Raw genomic sequence first — 25,496 nt, 5'->3', positions numbered from 1 at the left:
AAGTTTTTGCTGTGTAAAGAAACACACAGAGTCTGAAAACACCAAATTCATTGCAAGGATATATATAAACAGAATTGAGTTAGATATACAAGCTGGATTTAGAAAAGGCAGAGAAACCAGAGATCAAATGACCAACATCTGCTGGATCACTGAAAAGGCAAGAAAACATCTACTTTTCCTCTATTGACTATGCCAAAGCGTTTGGCTGTGTGGATCACAACAAAGTGTGGAAAATTCTTAAAGAGATGGGAATACCAGCACACATGACCTGTCTCCTGAGAAATCTGTATGCAGGTCAAGAAGCAGGTTAGAAGTGGGCATGGAACAACAGACTGGTTCCAAATCGGGAAAGGAGTACATCAAGGCTATATATTGTCATCCTGCTTATTTAACTTATATGAAGAGTACATCATGCGGAACGCTGGGCTGGATGAAGCACAAGCTGGAATCAAGATTGCTGGCAGCAAATCAATAATCTCAGATATGTAGATGACACCACCCTTATGGGAGAAAGTGAAGTAGAACTAAAGAGCCCCTGGATGAAGGTGAAAGAGGAGAATGAAAATGTTGGCCAAATTTAACATTCGTAAAACTAAGATCATGGCATCCGGTCCCATCACTTTATGGCAAACAGATGTGGAAACAATGGAAATAGAGAGAGACTATTTTTCTGGGCTCCAAAATCACTGCAGATGGTGACTGCAGCCATGAAATTAAAAGACGCTTGCTCCTTGAAAGAAAAGCTATGACCAACCTAGACAGCATTTTAAAAAGCAGAGACATTACTTTACCAACAAAGGCCTGTTTAGTCAAAGCTATGGTTTTTCCAGTAGTCATGTATGGGTGTGAGAGTTGGACTATAAAGACAGCTGAGTGCTAAAGAATTACTGCTTTTGAACTGTGGTGTTGGAGAAGACTCTTGAGAGTCCCTTGGACTGCAAGGAGATCAAACCAGTCAATCCTAAAGGAAATCAGTCCTGAATATTCATTGGAAGGACTGATGCTGAAGCTGAAACTCCAATACTTTGGCCACTTGATGTGAAGAACTGACTCATTGGAAAAGACCCTGATGCTGGGAAAGATTGAAGGCATAAGGAAAGGGGATGACAGAAGATGAGATGGTTGGATGGACATGCGTTGGTTGGATGGTTGATGGACATGAGTTTGAGCAAGGTCTGGGTGTTGGTGATGGACAGCGAAGCCTGGCATGCTGCAGTTCACGGTGTCACAAAAAATCTGACATGACTGATTGACTGAACTGAATTAAACTGAAAAGAGACGTTAGAGCATAACCCAGAACAGATGTGAGAACTATCTCAAATTCTCTGAAAACAAAATACACGGGCCATCAACTTGCATAGTGTGAAAAACCAAAGAAATGGAAGGTAAGATGATTGTTACATGTATTTGTACAGGATAGATGATGGATATAAAAGAAAAATATTGACAAATACACTGAGTGAGCAAGAGTCTGAGAAACAAGGCATATAGAATTCAAAACATGGAAAAATAGAAATTGTTAGAACTTTCAAAAATGAAGGGTTAGACATAATTACATTAATATTCATTGTTTTTCTGTGAAGCAAATAATTACTGATTTAATAAGTGTGGAGGAAAACTTCTGAAATCTCCCCATTTGAATCACAGGTCTGCTATTTTATGAATATGCTCTCCAGAAAATTCTATTTACAATCCCCAATAAGCAAGCTCTACTCTATATGACATGAATAGTTCATATGCTTTAGTGTAGTTTTATTACAAGAGTTCATGAATTCAGCCACTAATGCAATGCAGTGACCTTCCCTAAAGTCAGTTATGTTGAATTTATCAGTGTCTTTACACTATTAACTTGCAAAGACTAAGAAACGCAGTTATGAGAATTTGTACCTCTAAATGGTCAGTTTTGAGGTCTTCAAAACAGGTGCAGTCACTTATCTTGGAGATCGAATCTAAACAAGTTACTTAAAAACAAATGAATAAACAACAAAACCATCCAAGGACAATTAATGATTTCCCACTAAGTATCCTAGCAAGAAAATTAAACTTGCTTCTAAGAATCCTTCACCTTTATAGCACCTCTCAGGCAATTATTGCACAGTCCAGTTTAGAGAGAATAAGTGGCTTATTTTCTTTGGCATCCATAGTAATAATCAGCTGCATTTTAAATTTTGGCCAAGACAAAATTCTCATGTGTTTTGCATAGAGGATGATAATTATTTCCACAATTATAGCAAAAGAAAGAAACTGATCTTGGTGATCACACTGGTTAGCATTTTTCTATCTGTCCATGCATTTTGGTGGTAAAATTAAAACCCTGAGTGCTATGATGCACCAAAATTGACATTGACCTTACCTGGCTAAATTTCCTCTATTATTCAGTAAAGTGTAAAACAACTGTGTTTTTGAAAGATCCAATATCTCCTGGGGAAAAGACAGCATGTGAGTGGCCTCACTTTGCTTGATGTAATTCTACAGTGTAATAATATTTCCTTGTATATTTATGTTACAAGAAAAAACAACTATTTCCAAGCAGACATCACACCGAAACTGGTCTCACTCACATTTCTGTTCTTAATCAAGATGAGGATAAAAGGATTTATATCTGCAAAGAGACGAAGCTAGGAAGTATTCCATAATTAAGAATCAATGTCAGTTTATATATGAGAAACTGCTGTTGTTCGATGCTAAAGGCAAGTAGCTCTGGATTTCTTCAACTTTTAAAATGGATTTTCTTTTTCTTCCCCCACCTAAACAGCAAAGTACTACTTTCCAGAAAGAATGACAATCCAGCTGTGGAGATTCTTGGGGATTTTGATGAGAAGTTCATTTATGATCACAGATCCTGGACAAGCAGTGGAGGAACCCCATGTGTGCAGTTTGTTGGCTCCCTTTTTCCTGTAATCTCATGGTTCAAGTCTCTTCAGATGGATGGGGGTTAGTTTGCTTACTCTGCACACACCTCTGGAGTTCTTCCCAGGCAACTTCCTATCATTATATTAGAGAGGAAGACATTCCCTGGAGAGAGAAGAGCCACAGAGACTGTGCTTCTGTTGCTGTTGAAAGACAATCAGTAGCACATCACCTTCTAAACACACATGTACAAAACTGTCAATGCTATTTAGATAGTATCTTAAAAGATTTTTTTTAATTAGTTCATTAAAATTTTTATTAGCTAAACTCAGTTTTGAACATAGTACGGAGACATGCATATATCGGGAAATACGTGCTTGAAGTTTACACACAATTAATGAAGATCCAAGAATAGATTTATTAACTTCTGGGTAATAGGAAATGTTGGAGAAGAAGTAAAGTCTAGTATCTAGTATAAAAGGGGAGAGACTATTGCAAATTATTGAACTCTTCTTGCTGCTGCTGCGGCTGCTAAGTCGCTTCAGTCGTGTCCGACTCTGTGTGACCCCATAGATGGTAGCCCCCATGCCTGGGATTCTCCAGGCAAGAATACTGGAGTGGGTTGCCATTTCCTTCTTCGAAGTGGCTAAAAATAAAGGTTTATATCAGAAAAGATTTATGCTACACACATAGCATTGTTATTTCTTCTTGAAGAATTGACATTTTTTTATAGTTGCTTCTAAAACACATTTGAAAAATGGTTCTGATTAAACATAGTAAATTTAGCAAAATTCATCTTCTTATTTCTCTTTTTAAAGCCCTAAATGTCTAAGCACAGGAAAAGCCCAAATTCTTATAGTGGCATCTCCTGACCTCATTTCCCAGCTCCCTCCTGACTCACTCAGCTCAGCCTGTTGGCCTCCATGTTGTTATTAAAATACACCAGCTAAGGCCTTTGCCGGGAGAAATATCAATAACTTCAGATATGCAGATGACACCACCCTTATGGCAGAAAGTGAAGAGGAACTAAAAAGCCTCTTGATGAAAGTGAAAGAGGAGAGTGAAAAAGTTGGCTTAAAGCTCAACATTCAGAAAACGAAGATCATGGCATCCGGTCCCATCACTTCATGGCAAATAGATGGGGAAACAGTGGAAACAGTGTCAGACTTTATTTTTGGGGCCTCCAAAATCACCACAGATGGTGACTGCAGCCATGAAATTAAAAGACACTTACTTCTTGGAAGAAAAGATATGACCAACCTAGATAGCATATTCAAAAGCAGAGACATTACTTTGCCGACTAAGGTCCGTCTAGTCAAGGCTATGGTTTTTCCTGTGGTCATGTATGGATGTGAGAGTTGGACTGTGAAGGAGGCTGAGCGCCGAAGAATTGATGCTTTTGAACTGTGGTGTTGGAGAAGACTCTTGAGAGTCCCTTGGACTGCAAGGAGATCCAACCAGTCCATTCTGAAGGAGATCAGCCCTGGGATTTCTTTGGAGGGAATGATGCTGAAGCTGAAACTCCAGTACTTTGGCCACCAGATGCGAAGAGCTGACTCATTGGAAAAGACACTAATGCTGGGAGGGATTGGGGGCAGGAGGAGAAGGGGACGACAGACGATGAGATGGCTGGATGGCATCACGGACTCGATGGACATGAGTCTGAGTGAACTCCGGGAGTTGGTGATGGACAGGGAGGCCTGGCGTGCTGCGATTCATGGGGTCACAAAGAGTTGGACACAACTGAGCGACTAAACTGAACTGAACTAAAGGCCTTTGCCATTCTCTGGCTGGGAAGCTTTATACCTGCTTGGCTCACTTCCACTCCTTCAAGTGTTTAAATCTCACATTCTCAAGGAGTGATCTCTTGACCACTCCATTTAATTCTACCATCTGTTCATCTCATCCACCGGATGCTTCTCTTCCTACTCTATGGTTTCTTTCACCCAGAGCACTTTTCCTCTTCTGAAATACTCTGCAGCATAATTTATTAGGCTTATTTGTTATAATCTTCCTCCTTCCCTTAAATTTTAACTTCAAAGAGACAATTGCTGCTCCTGCTGCTGCTGCTAAGTCGCTTCAGTCGTGTCCGACTCTGTGCGACCCCATAGACGGCAGCCCACCAGGCTCCCCCATCCCTGGGATTCTCCAGGCAAGAACACTGGAGTGGGTTGCCATTTCCTTCTCCAATGCATGAAAGTGAAAAGTGAAAGTGAAGTCACTCAGTCGTGTCGACTCTTAGCGACCCCATGGACTGCAGCCTATCAGGCTCTTTCGTCCATGGGATTTTCCAGGCAAGAGTGCTGGAGTGGGGTGCCATTGCCTTCTCCGACAACAATCTTTGTTATTTGCTGACGCATTCTAAGTGCATGGAGTGGTATCTAGCACTCTTAAACAATGAGTGACTAAGTTTGAAAATGTTGAAATAATTTAGAAATATTCAAGAAACTGCCAGATTAAAAAATCTAGAAGAGCTGAATGTACTTTCTTGTCATAACAGAAAATGGAGGTAGAGAGGATATGGAATACTAGCTCTACTGTTTATATTTATAACTCTGTAGAAATATTTGACTTCATATTATTTACATATATCTTTGAGAAATCATTGAGTAAAAAGTCAAGTCTTATGAAAAATAAAGAGATGTATATAAGGGGAATTTGGTTAAGGTAAGATGTTGGTTTATATAATTTCAAGCTTTGAAAGTGAGTGAAAGTGTTAGTCACTCAGTTGTGTCCAACTCTTTGCAACCTTATGGACTGAAGCCCACCAGGCTCCTCCGTCCACGGGATTCTCCAGGCAAGAATACTGGAGGGGATTGCCATTCCCTTCTCCAGGACATCTTCCCGATCCAGGAATCGAACCTAGGTCTCTTGCATTGCAGGCTTTAAGCACATTTTTTTCGCAGCTGTCAACATATTCTCTTTATATCCCTCAGGAAACCTCCCATGAAGGACACCATAGTTGTGTAGAGTTGTTTTGTCCTTCTTATTGTTAAAAGTTTAAAAAATGTGAAAAACCTGTATTTCTTGAAGACAAGAAATACACATAGTAATACTATTCATGAGGCAAATAAACTTCTCCTTCCCTCCTGACTCCATCATTTCACTCTGCTGATAGCTTCTGTATACAAACTAGCACACTTAGGGTATGTGCAAGTGTGTTTTTATACATGCATTTATTTATACATGTATGCTGATAGATAAATAAATAGCATCTTGTGTCATCAGTACCCTCCTGTAACTTTTTTTCTCAAATATATATAACTTAGAGACCATTCTAATTCTGTAGCCATAGACTTGCCTCATTAATTTTAATAAACACATAATATTATTTTGTAAAGACATATTTAACAACTCCAGGGCTGGTAGTCACTTATGATGTTTGTAGCCTTTTGCTAATGCAAACAGTGCTGCAGTAAAGGTCTTTGCACATCCATCTCTGCATGCCTATGTGAGAATATCTGTCTGGGTGAACTCTGGAAATGGAAATGCTGTGTCAGTAGATGTACATTTTTGCACATAGTATATAGTCTTAAAATACTCTAAAATAAAAGCTAAAGCAAAATGGCTTTTCAACATGACATAAAGTATTTTGCTGTATGCAATTTGATAACCAAAAATTATTACCCATTTAATATAATTTGCATTTTTGTATGTATAAGAATAAACCACTTTATCATATATTTGAAAGTCAAGCAAAAGCCTATGTCCTGTACCTTTGCTGTTGTTTCAGTTGGATCGTTTTTTTCCATACTGATTTTTTTTTAAATAATTGACGTGTATATGTTGAGTTTAGCCTTTTATAGTCTTTCACATGGGACATCCTTGGTGGCTCAGACAGTAAAAAATCTGCCTGCAGTGTGGGAGACCTGGATTCCTCCCTGGGTTGGGAAGATTCCCTGGAGAAGGCAATGGCTATGCACTCCGTATTCTTGCCTGGAGAATTCTATGGACAGAGAAGATGCTTCACAAATAAGATGCTTCACAAATATTTTTGGAAGTTTATCACATTTTTTGTTTCATTTTGTGTATCTTGTTCGTCTTTACATAAATTTTTATGTAACGAATGCTTCAATCATTTTAAGCCCTGAGTTTGAGTGATATTTTGAGTGATTGTAGATCTTTTGTATGCTATTATCTTGTTTCTACACTTAATGTTTTTATTGTTTTGGAGTTAATTTGAAGGTAGGAATTTATGACCTTTTTTTAAAAGATTTTAATCAGTTGGCACAATCACATTCTATTAAAAAACTGTCTTGATGACATGAAATTATAATAATATAAAGTTCTACCTTTATTGTAAAATAAACCTTCATGCACATTTGGGTTTATTTCTGAAGCCTAATGGAAATTCCTTTCAAATAATTAATTTCATATCATAATCTAAAGCCAAGTAAGTCAGGAGTTGAATAACCAGGATTTTTATGATAAAGAAGTACAAAGTCTGGCTTTTGGAGTTATTTGTCCAAAATTACAGATTTAATATTTATAAAAAATCACAGCAGCTATATGTCCATTACTTTTCCTACTCCATATGTATTGTGAAAGAAAAAAAGGAAGGCTAATACACCAGAGACACTGGATTAAAACATGTTGAATTTTAATTTTGACATTCGAACTGGGGAGTCTGGATTAGTATTGCTCAGTAACTTGGAGGAAGAAAACCTAGATCAAATTTAGAAGCACTAGTTTTATTCCTGGTTGAGTCCCTTGGACTTCAAGGAGATCAAACCAGTCAATCCTAAAGGAAATTAGTCCTGAATATTCATTGAAAGGACTAATGCTGAAGCTGAATCTCCACTACTTTGGCCACCTGATGCAAAGAACTGACTCATTGGAAATGATCCGGATGTTGGGAAAGATTGAAGGCAGGAGAAGGAGACGACAGCGGATGGGATAGTTGCATGGCATTACTGGCTTGATGGACATGAGTTTGAGCAAGCTCCAGGAGTTGGTGATGGACAAGGAAGCCTGGTGTGCTGCAGCCCACGGGGTCACAAAGAGTTGGACATGAATGGGCGACTGAACAGATTCTGATTCTACTTGGCTGTATATTTTGGGCAAGTTATTTTATTTTTCTGAGTTTTAGAATTATCATTAGCTAAACCTAAATTTTGGAGAAGGAAATAGCAACCCACTCCAGTATTCTTGCCTGGGAAATCCCATGGATGCAGGAGCCTGGTCTGGTGGCCTACAGTCCACAGGGTCGCAAAGAGTTGGACACGACTGAACGACTTCACTTTCAAACCTAAATTTTCAAAATGTATACCCATAATTTATACAGTGACTATGACTACCAAATAAATAGACATCTTATGTTGATTAAATAGCTTTTATAATAAATACAAGTATAGAGTGAGAATGAGGAGCCACTATGGTGGTGAAACATGAAAAGAATCATAATTTAGAAAGATTACTTTTGCAACTATACCTAGTTGTCCTATTTTTCTCAGAATAGTAAGCATATGTAAAGTATGGTTTTACCTATTTAATATTGCATATTATTAATATAGTTATTAATATATTGACATACATTAATGTATTAATATAATATATAATACATAAATTAATCTATAATATATATAATTATATAGAATATCTATATATCATATACTCTATCTTAATGTAATTACCAATATGCATTAATATAATTATTAATATAAAATATCAACAACCACTAAGTCTTATCAGAATTGATTTGGTTTCCTCTTAAATGACTCTCCATACTGATATGCCCAATGTTTGTGTATCATTAGAAACATTTTCCTGGTTGTCTTTGGGGTTGTCTCACCTTCTAGTCCCTCTGGTTTTTTGTCCTGGACTTGCTGGTGGTATCAATGCTAATTATGCTGAATCTCGGAGGTTTAAATGGAAGGATGAGCCAAGATAGAATTAGCATGACAACTCCTGGGAGAGCTTCCTGTGGATCTGTGCATGCTATGGATAGCCTTAAATTGGAGTTAGCTTCTTAAAGTTGACCCTTCAGTAGGTCAGAGAGAGCCTGGCTGAAACTCTGCAGAACTGAGAAGAAATGCAAACAGAAAACCAAGGTCTGGGTATTATGGTATTATGTTTCAGCCACAGGTCAGTCTCCCATAACTCCCCCACTCTGTCATGCACTGAACAACTGATGAATTACAACTCAACATCAAGTAAGTGCAGAAGGAATTTGGGGAGGTAAGGATAGTAAAAAATCAAGTCACCTTGCTCTGTCATTGGTTGCTTTATAAGATGGAGTAAAGGACCATTCAGCAGTAGAATGCTAAGTGATTTTCTTTTAATTTTAAAAGGTTGATTCCACAGATGCATATAATGAAATTGGGAAAAGTGTACAGACCTAGGATTCAAGATCTTATTTTATTCAAATTTTTGCTTCTGAATTTTCTAGGTTTATATACTTGGGTAAGTCCTGTAACTTCTTGCTGTTCGAGTTTCTTCTCTTCTATCATTTAAAAAAAAATCTTTTTTTAATTTAGAAGGTTACTATGATAAGAAAACAAATATACATGTGAGGAAGATTGCTACATTAGTACCAAAGCAAATATATATATGTGTGTGTGTGTGTATATATATATATAAATATGGTTACATATATGTTTATGGGAAATTTGATATATTTTGGTGTTTCTAAATCCTAGGTATACATTATTTTATTATGAGGAAAGCTATGGAAAAATATAAATTTACTATTAGTGTTAGGTACTTTTGGGACTTTATATTTTCATTTAAATATTTTTAGGTGTGCTTTTTTTAATCACGTCTCTAGATTAAAACTGCTATTTGTATTACAAAGTTTGTGAACATCAAGATATTGATTTTGTCTAGATAGCAATTAAGCTCTGAAGGTCCTATTGTTCAAACAAATCAGACTGTTTAAATCTATGACAATTTAGAACAGAGGAATCCAATAGGCAGAGAGCATGGCATTGAGATCACAGCAAAGATCCTCAGATAATATCTGAAATAAATTAGAGGTGAAATGAATTGTTTTTATTTTGTCATAACATATTATATTCGAATCATGCTTATGAAGTTGTTAAAGAGTATATCAAGATGCAAACATCTATAAAAATGGCCAATGTTTCCTTAAGCCATGTTTTAAGATACTTCTTTCTTGCTGCCCTTTCATTCCTTTGCAGGTCCTATTTGTGGAGAAGCACAGATTCTTCTGTCTTCCCAGCTCCATTTTCTCATCCTCTGGGGGGTTCATCAGCATTTCCTTTAACTTCCTATTTAGACAAATTAAGCTCTACTAATCCCATAGTTTTCATACACAACCAGAAAGGCAAAAACTCCCCACAGCCCTTTCCAGGCAAATTAACAACTCCTGGATTTGGACTCACCTCTGTAATCTTTGCATTCTATTTTTTTTCTGTTTCTCTCTCCTGTTGCATATTCAGAAGACACATTTAACTGATCATCGGCAATGTGTCGGACAAAACAGTATGCTCTTTCTGTCTATGTATATCTTTTCTCTCTCATTCCCATTTTTCTTTCTTTTTTCTAAATAATTCTATCGATTCTTTTTTTTTTTTTCTTTCTGTCCTTGCCACATAGCATGAAAGATTTTAGCTCCCTGATCAGGGATCCAACCCATATCCCCTGCAGTGGAAGCACTGAGTCTTAACCACTGGACCACCAGGAAACTCCCTCTCTCCCTATTTTCTTTCTTCATTTTTCCCCCTCTTTACTTGTCTGTTGCTATCATTTTATCATCACTTATTTTGTCACTATGTTTCAATATGCCCTCAATGTTTAGGAATGGTATCATGTATTCTGGAAACCAATAAAACATGCTAAATATTTTCCTTAAAAAATTTTTACTCTTCCTGAAGTAAATATGTGATTTGATTTTATTCATAACAGTCCAAGCTTATCTCAGAAACTTAAAGGCATGCTGGATCCCTTTAGAGGGATAGAAGAGAAAATAATAAAGACTGGGAAAATAGCATAGCAGTAATCTATGAAATATAGGAGAAAATTTTCAGCTTTCTTTAGATTTGAAAATAGTGTCTGAGTGCAGGTAACTACAAAATGAGATCTTGAGTCTTTATTTAGCAAGAAAGGAATTCAGAGAGGTGAATTCTATAATTGTATCTTTTATGATTCTAATTGGAAATACTCATGTGCTCATTGAGGGGCATCCTTCTATAAAGTAACCCTGCAACACGTGAGTGATTTTTCTTTGATCAAAATGGATGAGGCAAAATTTGGTTCAGACATTATGTATACAGATAAAAATGTTTCTCAATGTTGAATCAGGATCCTGTTTTATTTCTATAATTCTCTAATCAACTGGCAACGATATCTGTGCCATCTCTTTGCAAATAAAATATAATGCCAAGCATAATCATATTTGCAAGATTCTCTTTCTAAAGTCCCACTATCATATGATAAGAAATGGGAGAAGAAAAGACAGTGGATAAGACCAGTTTTAAATGAAGAGTGTTATTCTATATATAAGGATAGGATTTATAAGGGGGAGTCTCAGAAGATAATCAACTTGACTTTTCATAGAAGTTCACAGGCACTTGAAAATTTCCAGAAACATTTTATATAATTTTACCATGTAAGTAGTCCTACTAATATTTCAGCTACTGCTTATATTTCCCTTAACATTATAGTTTTTTCTTGATCCAATTATCATGCAAGCAGTATGGAGTTTGAAGTGGCAATCAAAATCCATTGATTTTGATAAGTAAAATAAATGTATTTATTGATTGATTAGTTGCATTATTTTGGGAATGAGCAGAAAAGCCTTAAAATATTTGCTCTAAGGGTAAAACAGGGTATATTTAAACTCTGCATTAGTTTTGGGGTATGAAATGAAAAAGTAAAGCTGTATCTTGGTTCTGTTGTGACAAAATAGCAATGAAATCGATTGAGGTCATAAATTCAAGGGTGCTAACATAATTTAACATATAGGAAATCCAAAGGGAAGAGGTTCACAGTTGTTGGTTTCAATTGAATTAAAGTGAATTCAGTTCAGTTCAGTTCAGTTGCTCAGTCGTGTCCAACTCTTTGAGACCCCATGAATCGCAGCACACCAGGCCTCCCTGTCCATCACCAACTCCCGGAATCTACCCAAACCCATGTCCATCGAGTCATTGATGCCATCCAACCATCTCATTCTCTGTCATCCCCTTCTCCTCCTGCCTTCAATCTTTCCCAGCATCAGGGTCTTTTCAAATGAGTCAGCTCTTCACATGAGGTGGCCAAAGTATTGGAGTGTCAGCTTCAACATCAGCCTTTCCAATGAACAACTAGGACCGATCTTCTTTAGGATGGACTAGTTGGATCTCCTTGCAATCCAAGGGACTCTCAAGAGTTTTCTCCAACATCACAGTTCATAAGCATCAATTCTTCGGCACTCAGCTTTCTTTACAGTCCAACTCTCACATACATACATGACCACAGGAAAAACTAGACAGACCTTTGTCGGCAAAGTAATGTCTCTGCTTTTTAATATGGTGTCTAGGTTGGTCATAACTTTCCTTCCAAGGAGTAAGCATCTTAATTTCATGGCTGCGATCACCATCTGCAGTGATTTTGGAGCCCCCCAAAATAAAGTCTGACACTGTTTCCACTCTTTCCCCATCTATTTCCCATGAAGTGATGGGACCAGATGCCATGATCTTCGTTCTGTGAATGTTGAGTTTTAAGCCAATATTTTCACTCTCCTCTTTCACTTTCATCAAGAGGCAATTAAAATGTTGTAAATGATTACTATGTTTAACATACACTCTTACCTCTATCACATGCTTATTCTTTAAGAGTATACAATCCATCTGGTCAGGAAAATAGGACAGATACAGAAACAAAAACAAATTGCATATATATATATATACATATATATATATATATATATATATATATATATAATTTTTATAAAATATGGAGTGTACCAAAAGAGAATTACAAGTAAAGTGCTCTAGAGAATTAGAAAAGGAATGCGTAGTCATCCAGTTGTGTGCAACTCTTTGTGATCCCATGGACTATAGCCCACCAGGCTCCTCTGTCCATGGGATTTTTCAGGCAAGAAATACTGTAGTGGATTGCCATTTCCTTCTCCAGGAGATCTTCCCAAGTCAGGGACAGAAAAAAAGGAGAGTGGGGAATAATTTGGAACACTTTAGTACTTGAAATGGCCCTTACAGGATGGAAAGCAACAACGGTGTCTCATATCAGCATAAACGCCAGTGAGAGAACGAAAAGTTTGGATAAATGGAATGATTTGAACCATGATTATAGGAGGCATTGACTGTAAGTCTGCATTTTAATAAAATGTGTTACAATGTGGAGATTCACTGCTGAATTTTGAGTTGAGATGCGTGTGCATGATAAATTTGAACTTAGGAAAGACTGTTCTACAAACATGTTAAGATGCTTTGAAGATGAGAGAGCTATTGTAAGTGAGGAGACCACTTTGAAAACTAGAAGCCATGGAACACTGAATTATTTTCACTGTGTCTGTTTTAACTTTTCTGTGTAGATATAAATTTAATGGATAGATGCAAGAGACAATGTTAAAGAATAGTTGGTACAGTCTGACAACTTGGATGACACATCGGCAATTGTAATTCAAAGATGACAATTAGGATCCCCCCAAAATTGTGATTTTATAACCAGATCAAAGAAATCAGAAGTGTGAGACAGACGGGTAAGAAGCTCTGTTTTAGAGTTAAGAATTCTGAGCTTTGGGCTATGAAGCAAGCACTTCTCCCTATGATTTCTCACTGTCGCTCACCCCCCACACACACGGTCTAATTTCACAGCTCATTGACACCAATGTGAAAACAAAACCTGACCTGACCAACTAAATCCAATAATTCTACCATGTTAAAGGCACAAGAAGATTACAATGTAAGGCCAGTTAAGAGAATCAGAAAAATAAGTAATCAGAGGTTCCTGGGCTATTTTCCTAGTAGTCAAATGATATTTATTATCTGTCAGTATTTATTAATTATCTGTTACAAATATCATTCTATACTGTTTATAGCTGCACAAAAATAAGGAAAGTCCAATATTTTAGGGAATTCATAATTTTGGAAATAAATCATATTGTATTATTAGCATATGAAAATAACTGAGTTTACATTAAATCACTTAGTCCTATCAGATGCATATAATTATGCTTATTTTAGAGAAAAGAAGATTGAAGTACAAAAGGATTAAATGACATTTCTAAAATCACTCATCTGGTAAAAGGAATCACTGGGATCTGAAGGAAGAAGGAAAATGTCTTTTATAAAGTAACTTAAAATGCAAGATTTGCCAAAACCATTGAATCAAACCTAAAGAGATTTTAGAGAATAAAAAATTAATCATCAGAGTTTCCTTCAGGAATTTATAATAAAGGAATCGTGTGATTTCGGTGGGGGAAGAGTGAGATAGAAGCACTTCAAATAGTAGAAATATTATAATTAGTAAGTAAGAAAACAAAATAAAGAAGGAAGGGAGAGGGGAAAATGTTTAATGTGCTCATAATTATCTTGAGGAGTTAGAAATTTGTATATAAAAATAAGAGAAGTTTACTTAAAGGAGCCAAGTATTTGAAACTCTCTTTGGTGTTTTCACTCAGGTTAGAAATTGATCAAATTTATTTAGATATCTGTTGAGTAGCATTTCAGAGCAAGCAAGTTTCCAATGCGTGATTGTTTTGTGTGTATGTTATCTTGTTTGAATTTGTTGTTTCTTCCTCCTACTTTCAAATTTTCTTAATAGGATCAACACTAATGCTTGGAAGAGGTAAAAGGAGTCCTGATACGCCCTATTTTCACTGTGCAAAATCTATGACATGCTTCAGTTCCCGTGATGTTTCTGACTAGGATCAGTTTGAGGAAGATGAAGATACCAAAGTGCCTTGGCTCCCCCTGGACTGCTGATCCACCTGCCTTCCTCATGCTGTCCTTTGCTCAACCTATATTTGGGAAACTCTGCCTTCTTACAATCTGTTTTCATCTATACTCTGATGTTTTTGTTAAATATTTATGACAAGTAAGGTTGGTGGTAGTTCTATTGAAGCTTTTTAGAAGAGAAGACAACAAAATCCAAAGGAATGATAACTAACTAGAAGACACTCATCACATAAGGAAAATTTTCCACTTATTTTGCTGGTTCTTCTTATTCTTTTCTTAATAATCTTTCAACATTATACTGATGATGTTGGCTTGATATTTCATCATAATTGAAACATAGATGCAGATTAAAGCAGAAATTAGCATCTCTGGGTTTTAGTTTCCAGTGGCTTCCTTTTATCATTGATATTCATCCTTAGAAGTGGGTGTTTAGAAGTCTCAGCTGGAATTTCTCCCATCAGTGCCAATATGTGGGTCAGTAATCAGAGCTCACTAGATGATTTTATCTTATTGGGATTTTCTGATCGATCCTGGCTAGAAACACCACTCTTTGTAATCTTTCTGGTGGCTTACATCTTTGCCCTGTTTGGAAATATCTCTATTATCCTAGTTTCTCGCCTGGATCCCCAGCTGGACAGTCCCATGTACTTTTTTGTCTCTAATCTATCCCTTCTGGATCTCTGCTTTACTACCAGTACTGTCCCACAGATGCTAGTCAATCTTCGGGGACCAGAAAAGACCATTAGCTACGGTGGTTGTGTTGCCCAGCTCTATATTTTCTTGGCCTTGGGTTCTACGGAATGCATACTTCTAGCCATCATGGCCTTTGACCGTTATGCTGCTATTTGCAAGCCCCTTCGCTACCCAGTCATCATGAACCAGAGGCGCTGTATCCACATGGCCACTGGGACCTGGATTATTGGCTTTGCTAACTCCCTTGTTCAGTCCACTCTCACCGTGTTGACCCCAAGATGTGGACAGAGGGTGATGGACCATTTCTTCTGTGAAGTTCCTGCTCTTCTGAAACTAGCTTGTACAGATACCCATGTGAATGAGGCTGAGTTCAATGTGCTAGGGGCTTTGCTACTTCTGGTGCCCCTCTCCCTCATCCTGGGCACTTATGTGTTCATTGCCCGAGCAGTAATGAAAATCCGCTCTGCTAAAAGTCGCTGGAAGGCCTTTAATACCTGTGCTTCACATTTGCTGGTGGTCTCTCTCTTCTACTTTACAGCCATCACTATGTATGTCCAGCCTCCCTCTAGCTATTCACGGGACAGAGGGAAGATCATGGCTCTCTTCTATGGAATCGTCACACCCACACTCAATCCATTTATCTATACACTGAGGAACAAGGATGTCAAAGCTGCCTTTAGAAGGGCACTAACTAAGGAATTTTGGGTCAGGACAAGATGACCTTTGAAGAGAAGACCTGAGAAGTAAGGATGACTGTTTCTGCCTTTCAAAGATTTCAGACATGAAAGTGATGAGAGGACAGTGTCATAAAGTTCACAGGTGAAACAGGACAAAGAAAGAAACCATCAACTCTTAATGATCTCCACACAGCCCTTATCTACTTTTGAGACTGTTTTTGCAATATTGGATCTTACCAAGTCATACCAATTTTTTCCCTAACCCTTATGACTAGTTAACTTAGTTTTAGTGGAAAAACCTGGTGTAATAGCTAGAGAAAAAATATTTAGAAAGCTTTAAAAGGTATATTTGGCATAAACTATTCCTAAGTGAATCCCAAGTAAACTGGAAATGATCCCATGATTTTAAAAATACCACTACTATCCTGAGTTAACTTTAACCAACATGTATTCACAGCATATATTCATCTTCTAACAGTCAATGTCCAATTATGTCATCCACCAAAGGCCCCAGAGGCAAGTGAAATCAAGAAACATTTAGGTCAAAACCATATAAGACAGACATATGCAAAGGGAAATACATAAAAATTTTAGACTCAGTGATTTTAAATGTTACTTTTGCCATAAACCTTAGCCAGTCTTATACTCATATGATAAACAACAATGAGGTCAGGGCAAATACAAATAGAACTTACTGTGGAGGAAGAGAGAAAAAAGCAGAAAGATGCTTTGAACAGTGAACAATGATGCAAACACCAAAGGCCGAAAATATTCTAACTCAAATGGCATTCTAACATGTATACTATCATGTAAGAAGTGAATCGCCAGTCTATGTCTGACACAGGATACAGCATGCTTGGGGCTGGTGCATGGGGATGACCCACAGAGATGTTATGGGGAGGGAGGTGGGAGGGGGGTTCATGTTTGGGAACGCATGTAAGAATTAAAGATTTTTAAATTTAAAAAAATAAATAAATAAATAAATAAATTTTTTAAAAAAAGAAAACTTACTAGTAATTTATGAGTTTAAAGAGACAACTTCCTTTACCACTTGACTGGGTAAGTTGGGCCTAGTTCAATGTAGGAGTTATGAGAAAATCACATTGAGTTTAAAGCCTTGGTTGACTTCTTAGCTTTACTTGAAATAAAGGTCTTATAGCCAACTGCCTTGCAAATGCGTATTAGTTAAACATGCCTAAAGAAAAGAGAGTGAGTTCAGTAAAAACTCAACATCATTGCCTGGAGTGCAAATCAAATCTTTTTCTTTTTCTTCATTAATGAGTATATTTAGCCCCATAGATAAAGTGATAAACATATGTGTGCCTTTTGGGGAAAACCATTCATTATCTTTGACTATAGTTCTTTGCCACCAAATAGGGACATTAACACTTGCCTTAATTCAAAGGTGCTTGAAATTGCCTTTCTTAGCAAACTTTAAATTTAATATGTAATACTATAGTTCTGTGGCCTATAAAACAAATTTAATTCTAAATTTTAATTCTAAATTCATAGAACTGTACATAATTCTTTTCCCATATGAGTCATTACAGAGTATTATTCTGAGGATCAGTAGAATTTCTGCCAATCTCTCTTTTATAGTACACATACCCAAACTTTCTTTATAAACTCATCCTTTCCAAAATCATTTAACCATTTTTACTTATTTTAATCCTCTAGTTATTTCAAAGTAATGAATCACAGTCCCTTTATAAGGTAATCTCTAGGGTCTTAATAAACATGAATTTCTCAAAATCCATCAGTGTTTCATCAGATTCCTTAATTTTGAAGAATAAATACACTGAATGGTATGAATTCTGTAATCTGAATTAAATTGGTATATGACTAGGAACATTAACAATCTATGTACATTCAACACTGCCAAAAATCATGTAAAATTTTGAATTGCAAATACTGAAGACAGGATGAAATTAAAATATGCAAAAATTCTCCCCCCCAAAGATAAAATATTCCAGTAAATCGAGATCACCTCATATAATGGAATATTTCCTATGAATTTCTCTTTTCTCCCCACATATCAGTAAGAATCTTGGCATTTTCCTACTCAGTATATTTGACTGCATTTAGAATTTGTTTTTCTGACAACACTGGTTAACGCCAATCACATGAGGTGTCCTTCTCTCAGGTGGGTTCTATTTGAACACTTTATCAATGCATTGCCTTTCAATATAAGTCCTTCCCAAGCCCGTATAACATTCATATTTGTAATCTCTCGGATTTCTGCAGATTTCTCTTTCGTGCTTTGGACAGGATAAATGTTTAGTAAATGCACCCAACATGATTGAATCTAGAACTGCTCCTTTTTCTCTTTTTTTCCACTGCAACCCTCCATTCTCCTCCTAAAAAGAACAGTGCAAAAATCTACTTTGTGTCAGTTAAGTTCAGTGAACAGTTCTGCTTTCTGTGGTCCAACTGGGAGACAGATGAAGCTAAAATATAAGGAAATGGATTTTAAAGAAATGAAGGTTCCTAGCTATATTAGCGGAAAAGGCAATGGCACCCCCACTCCAGTACTCTTGCCTGGAAAATCCCATGGATGGAGGAGCCTGGTAGGCTGTAGTCCATGGGGTCGCTAAGAGTCAGACATGACTGTGAGACTACACTTTCACTTTTCACTTTGATGCATTGGGAAAGGAAATGGCAACCCACTCCAGTGTTCTTGCCCTGAGAATCCCAAGGACGAGGAAGCCTGATGGGCTGCGGTCTATGGGGTCGCACAGAGTCAGACATGACTGAAGCGACTTAGCAGCAGCAGCAGCAGCTATATTAGAGAAAGAAAATCTGTTTCCTCAATTCTAACATAATGTGGAAAAGCATATTAAACTTTAAAAAAATTTGATAACAGTGTTTGTCACAATTCATGATCAATTTTTACACAGGACTTCATGTCACTATACTAATAATATAATATCTATGCTCATATTTATATTAAAAATGTTTATAGTATTAATTTATTCATTCTTGATAAAGCAGAGTATTTCTCAGAGCTTGTATGTCGTACTTCTCAGAGGGTATTTGAGCTTATTAAATAAAAATGCTACATCTTCTTGAGGTTATTAGTTTTGCTTGACAGTCTAGATAAAATTTAAATAAATAAACATTGGAACTACTATTTTGTATTGGAACAAACATGGATCTATTATGCTGTGGAAGTTGCACACATTTTTAAGCAAAAACATGGGACCACAAAAAAGTTAGTGCTGCTATTGGAGGTTGCTTCCGATATGCCCTCCCAAATCCTAAGGGTATGGTTTGATTTACCTTCAGTATTACAGACATATCAGAGCAAAAACTTGAGACTTAAAAAAATTCTGAATTTTTAATATTTTTACATAAATGATATCTGATATTTTAGAATTTTATACATTAAAATACACAATTAAATGAATTACAGTACAGGTACTGTCAAGCAGGTCAATAAATATAATGCAATGTTGAAAACACAATTAATGAAAAAATTTAAATATTCTTACAAGTATTACTAAAACATCAGTAAATGTATTAAATTGTATATTAGTAAGTTTTATAAATATCAGTGTCATTAAACTGAAAAATATTTTGTGATATAGAAAAAGCAGTAGTGAAGCATAGTCAACAAGGTAAAATTATCTACTTCAAAACAAAGTCTAGTGTCTATTTATTAGAGGAGCACTAGAAAATTCCCAAAGATGTTAAACACAAATCAAGTCTTGGATAATGTGGCACTACACAGATTCCTCTTTCCTATCATGTGTGATATCCCATTTTAACATCTACCTTCTAATTCCTTTGGGACCACATAATTCAGAAAAATAAAATGTGAGTCTAACAGATACATGTCTTTTCTGGATGGACCGTTTTTTAAAAAAACAATTTTTCCTATTTCTTGCATGCTTCGTCTAAGCCATATTTTGAGATGACTGGATCCCAAGATAGATAAAATCTGGATCCCCCAATTATTGGAAAGAAGGAAGTACCAACTTCCCAAGTCAGATCTTATGTGTGTGTAAGAAATACAGTGGTGGTGGTGGTTTGGTCGCTAAGTCGTGTCCAACTCTTGAGACGCCGTGGACTGTAGCCCACCAGGCTCTTCTGTCCATGGGATTTTCCAGGCAAGGATACTGGGGTGGATTGCCATTTCCTTCTCCATGGGATCTTCCCGACCCAGGAATCTAACCCAGGTCTCCTGCATTGCAAGCAGATTCTTTACCGGCTGAGCTAGGAGGGAAGCTCAAGTATTTTGTTTTAAATCACTGGGATTTGGAATTAATTTATTACTGCAGCAAAACCTATGTTACCTTGACTAATATAAGTACCATACACATAAAATCCCAAATGTAAGAAATTGTATTATTTAAATATAATTGTAAAAAAAAAACACTTAAAACTGATACCTGCAGTAGATATTGCAGTTAGGTAAAATATCAGTACTCCCATTATGAATCATGTAAAATTACTAGAAATATAAGCCACTTTTGTTCATGGTGCCCCTTACAACAATAGTCCTGTTTATAAACATAAGCCAGCACATGATTTTCTGAGCTAGAATTATAAAATTTAAAATCTCTAAATTTCTTTCTAAATCTACAGCTTGATTGGTGAGAGCGTTATATAGAGAACACAAACCAGTGAGCAGGTTTAAAGTCATATCATATTTCTTGGAGAAGGAAATGGCACCCCACTCCAGTACTCTCGCCTGGAAAATCCCATGGATGGAGGAGCCTGGTAGGCTGCAGTCCATGGGTCGCAAAGAGTCAGATACAACTGAGCAACTTCACTTTCACTTTTTACTTTCATGCATTGGAGAAGGAAATGGCAACCCACTCCAGTGTTCTTGCCTGGAGAATCTCAGGGACGGGAAAGCCTGGTGGGCTGCCCTCTTATGGGGTCACACAGAGTCGGACACGACTGAAGCGACTTCGCAGCAGCAGCAGCAGCAATTGAACTTGTACAAAAAGATGGCACTACTAATATAAAGGTATCCAGCTGAAACTTTATCACTCTTTTTACCACAAATACTTGGATTTTTCATAAACTAAATTCTGGGGGAAATTTTCAGTTAATAACTACATTGGACCATAGCCTTAGGACCACTCGCTTATGGCAATAATTCTACATGAATCAATCTTACTAGTTACTTTAATTTTCTAGATTAAGGAGTAGCAGAAGAAAAAAGAAACCTGTTAAACGAGTTCTAGTATTTTAATCCTTGGTATTCAGAAGGAAAAATAGAGGGGATAGTTGGGTCTTTCTCCTCAATCACACAGCACTAGGTTCTAAATCAGCAAATCCTTGAAAGTAAAAGGTGAATGAGATTTCAGGTCTTAAATTCCTCACTCATCTATCTGTGACATGTTCTCAGACCATAATGAAATTAAACTAGAAATCAGCAACAGAAAGATAACAGGAGAATATCCAAGCCTTTGAAACCTAAGTAATATTCCTCTAAGTAATCCATGGATCAAAGAGAAAATCAAAGGAAATTAGATAGTATTTGGAAGTAAGTGAAAATAAAAATGCCACATATCAAAATTTGTGGGATGCAGTGCTTAAAGGGTAATACTTATTATTAAATGTTCATTTTTAAAAAAGAATAAAGATCTTGAGTCAATAATCTAAAATTTTACCTTAAATAAAAAACTGAAAAAAGAGAAACAAAATGAACCCACATAAAGTAGAAACAAGGCAATACTAAAGAAAAGTATAGAATTCTGATTTAACCCTCCCTGCAACATTTCCCCTTTGGTAACCACAAATTTGCTTTCGGTACCTGTAAGTATGTTTCTGTTTCGTAGATATGTCCATTTATTATCTTTTAAAAATGAAATTCTACATATGTGTGATATCATATAATATTTTTCATTCTCTGAGTTACTTCACTTAGTATAAAAATCTCTAGGTCCATCATATTTCTGCAAATAGCATTATTTCATTTTTTTTTTTTTTACATTTAGGAGTAGATGCAAGATTAAACATTTTTAAAATTTTGGCTTATTGTTTAAAAGGTAGATCTCATGTTTAATGTCCATACCACGATTTTTTTTTAATGCCTTTCCCATTGTCATAGGATTTGAAAACAGAATACATTCATTTTTGGATCTATTACCCATCTGTGGTAGCCTATTGTTAAAATGGTGAGTGGATGATCAGGTTCAGAGTTATTTTAAAAAAGATATAGTATTTGAATGAAGCCTAGACTCAGTGACAAAGAAGTCATCTTTTAACTCTAATTTCCTTTGATTCTGTAATTTTGTATGTGTTTATGTAACAATTACTAAACATTCTCTTTTTAAATGAGGTCCACACAAACATGCATGACTTCATGGGTGACCAGTAAAGTTAAAATTGATCATTCTTACTAGAGAAACTTAAGTCTGAACTTATACTATAGAAAATAAATCATATATGTTGTATATTTTTCACTCTCTGGAATGCAGAATCTAAGATTCAGTTCAACCCAGGTGATAATTAACTACTTTTCACTGAAGCAATCCTTGAGGGACAGGATCATGAAGTCCCATGCTTGAACTCATAGTGTTTACGTGAAACGTCAACCACGCTGAACAAGTTTGTTCCCTAGTGCCAGGGCAGCACTGACTTCATGGGCTGCCCATAGGCTCATGGGTATCAAGGGCTCAGTGGAAAGTTAAAATGTCTCTGGGTCTATGCTCACTGTTTAATCTTATATGAAAACATCTCAGTCCTTTCCCTACATGAAAATTACAAAGATCAAGCCACCAGCTCAATTCTAGAATAAAGATGTTCAATTTTATGATTAAAAGAGATTGGTTCCTACTGACGAAGATCAGCTCTGGTGAGTGAAACTTCTCTATATTTTATGAAACATTTTATAGGTGTACTCCAAAATTTTATATTTCCTTTCACATTTCATTTGTTTTTAAAACCGCGTTTTTCATGCTTTTGAACCCATTAGTCCTCCCAAATGCTTCTAGCAAATCCACAGATGACCCTCACAATGGTAAATTCAATACTTTTATTGTTATTTTAAATTTCCTTTCTTACATTAATGAATCTACTGTACATGGGGGCTTCTCTGGTGGCTCAGTGGTAAAAAAAAAAATCTGCCTGCAATGTAGGAGGTGCAGGAGATGCGGGTTTGATCCCTGGGTTGGGAAGATCCCCTGGAGAAGGACATGGCAACCCACTCCAGTATTCTTGCCTGGAGAATCCCTTAGACAGAGGAACCTGGTAGACTACAGTCCACAGGGTCACAAAGAGTCAGACACAACTGAAGCAACTTAGCAAAAATTGTACATTATTTTTTTTTCTTTTAAAACATCTGTCTTCCCTTGGCTCTATGATGTTACTCCTTACAGGTGTTCTTCTTCTGTAAATATTCTTTTTCAGTCTGACTCAGTCCTCTTCTCTACATCTATTTAAATTTGATGGTATCTAAAAGTCTATCCTCAGACCTCTTTTCCATCCTTGTTTTAACTCAAAAGTATTCTTGTAAGAGCACTCTTACTGAATTGGCGGTGTTTCAAGCACTGCCATAGTCTACTGAATTCCAAATCCTCATATCCAACTTTATGGCTGGCACACCTCCAACTGGGCTTCTCCCATCAGAACTCATTTCTTCTCCCAATCATCTCCCTGTCACTGTTATCCGTTTCAAATAATAGGAAAATTTATCTTTCATCTGCACATTCATCAACCTTCAAGACTTTATCTGCTTATTATCTCTCCAGAAAATTCTCATAACTTTTTTTAACCTATGTAAAGCTGTTGATCACATTTAGAAGTTCAATTTTTGAAAAAGGGCTGAAGATTTTTCTGAATTAAATGTTGCCACATTCCCATGAAGATAAATTTGTCTTGATTTTAGTAGCTCCTTGCTGAGTACACTTAGTTACTTGACTAATAGCTATATCAATATCATGCATTCTTTTCTGCTGTTCCTTGGCTTCCTAAACAGAGTCATCCCTGCTACCTTCAGAGTGATCATGGCCAACCTGACCTCAGCAAGTGGATTCCTCCTCGTGGGGTTTTCTGCTGACCGTAAGCTTCAGATTTTACATGCACTGCTGTTTCTGGTGACATACCTGCTGGCCTTGACAGGCAACCTCCTCATTATCACCATAACTACCTTGGACCATCGCCTCCATTCCCCCATGTATTACTTCTTGAAGCACCTCTCTCTTCTGGACCTGTGTTTCATCTCTGTCACAGTCCCCCAGTCCATCGCAAATTCACTTATGAACAATGGTTACATTTCCCTTGGTCAGTGCATCCTTCAAGTTTTCTTCTTCATAGCTCTGGCCTCGTCAGAAGTGGCCATCCTCACAGTGATGTCTTATGACCGGTATCTAGCTGTCTGTCAACCACTGCAATATGAGACCATTATGGACCCCTGTGCCTGTAGGCATGCAGTGATAGCTGTGTGGGTTGCTGGGGGCCTCTCTGGGCTCATGCACGCAGCTGTTAACTTCTCCATACCACTCTGTGGGGAGAGAGTCATTCACCAATTCTTCTGTGATGTTCCTCAGATGCTGAAACTAGCCTGCTCTTATGAATTCATTAATGAGATTGCAGTGGCTGCATTCACAACCTCAACAGCGTTTATCTGTTTGACCTCTATTGTGCTTTCCTACATTCGCATCTTCTCTGCAGTGCTGAGAATTCCATCAGCTGAGGGAAGAACCAAAGTCTTCTCTACCTGCCTACCCCACCTATTTGTAGTCACCTTCTTCCTCTCAGCTGCAGGCTTTGAGTTTCTAAGGCCCCCTTCTGATTCCCAGTCAGCTATGGATCTCATGTTCTCCATTTTCTATACTGTGATACCTCCAACGCTCAATCCAGTTATCTATAGTTTACGGAATGAAGCCATGAAGGCAGCTCTGAGGAAGATATTGTCAAAAGAAGAATTTACTCAGAGAAAGATGCATTTAAAAGCCATTTTTAAACTCTAAAGTACCATACAAATAAAAGGTACTGTTATTATGTTTCAGATTGTAGCAGGAAAACATCTGATTTCTTTCCGGAACTCCCTCCTAACTTTTCTGTTCTTTATAGTCTTCTCAAAACATAATTCTTCAGAATTTAAGATGTTATGGTTTTAGGGATATTGGCCTTCTTTCTACAAATTCAATTTTTATTTTTAGGCATCTTATAGGATTTTTTTCTGGAATAAAAAAGAAAAGGTAATTAGTCTGGGACATGGTGAGCACAATTTAAAGCTGGCTTTTATAGATATACGTGTATACCTGAGTCCCTTCGTTGTTCACCTGAAACTATCACGACATTGTTTGTTAATGAGCTATACCCCAATAAAAAATAGAAAGTCTTGGCAAAAATAAAGTTGGCTTTTAACAAATAGATTCCAGACTGCTGCCACATAAGTTGATTGTGTTCATGAGATAGTATATCTGTGGTGTATTATGTGAATTTCAATAGACCTCCA

General features: G+C 36.7%; 2 protein-coding genes across 2 annotated transcripts; both read left to right on the top strand.

The window, feature by feature from the left end:
• Positions 1-15,176: 15,176 nt before the first annotated feature.
• On the top strand, positions 15,177-16,121 carry LOC138069450 (olfactory receptor 2B6-like). Its single transcript, XM_068960747.1, has one exon. The coding sequence runs from the start codon at positions 15,177-15,179 to the stop codon at positions 16,119-16,121; it is 945 nt and encodes a 314-aa protein (XP_068816848.1).
• A 7,918-nt stretch (positions 16,122-24,039) lies between these two features.
• Positions 24,040-25,005, top strand: LOC138069650 (olfactory receptor 14J1). The gene has a single exon (XM_068960978.1). It carries the CDS (start codon positions 24,040-24,042, stop codon positions 25,003-25,005), a length of 966 nt encoding a protein of 321 aa, XP_068817079.1.
• Positions 25,006-25,496: the final 491 nt, after the last annotated feature.

This window comes from Capricornis sumatraensis, chromosome 22 (genome assembly GCF_032405125.1).
Source record: "Capricornis sumatraensis isolate serow.1 chromosome 22, serow.2, whole genome shotgun sequence".
Lineage (NCBI taxonomy): Eukaryota > Metazoa > Chordata > Mammalia > Artiodactyla > Bovidae > Capricornis > Capricornis sumatraensis.
The sequence above is the reverse complement of the archived record's forward strand: the minus strand, read 5'-3'. Positions and strand labels throughout refer to the sequence as shown.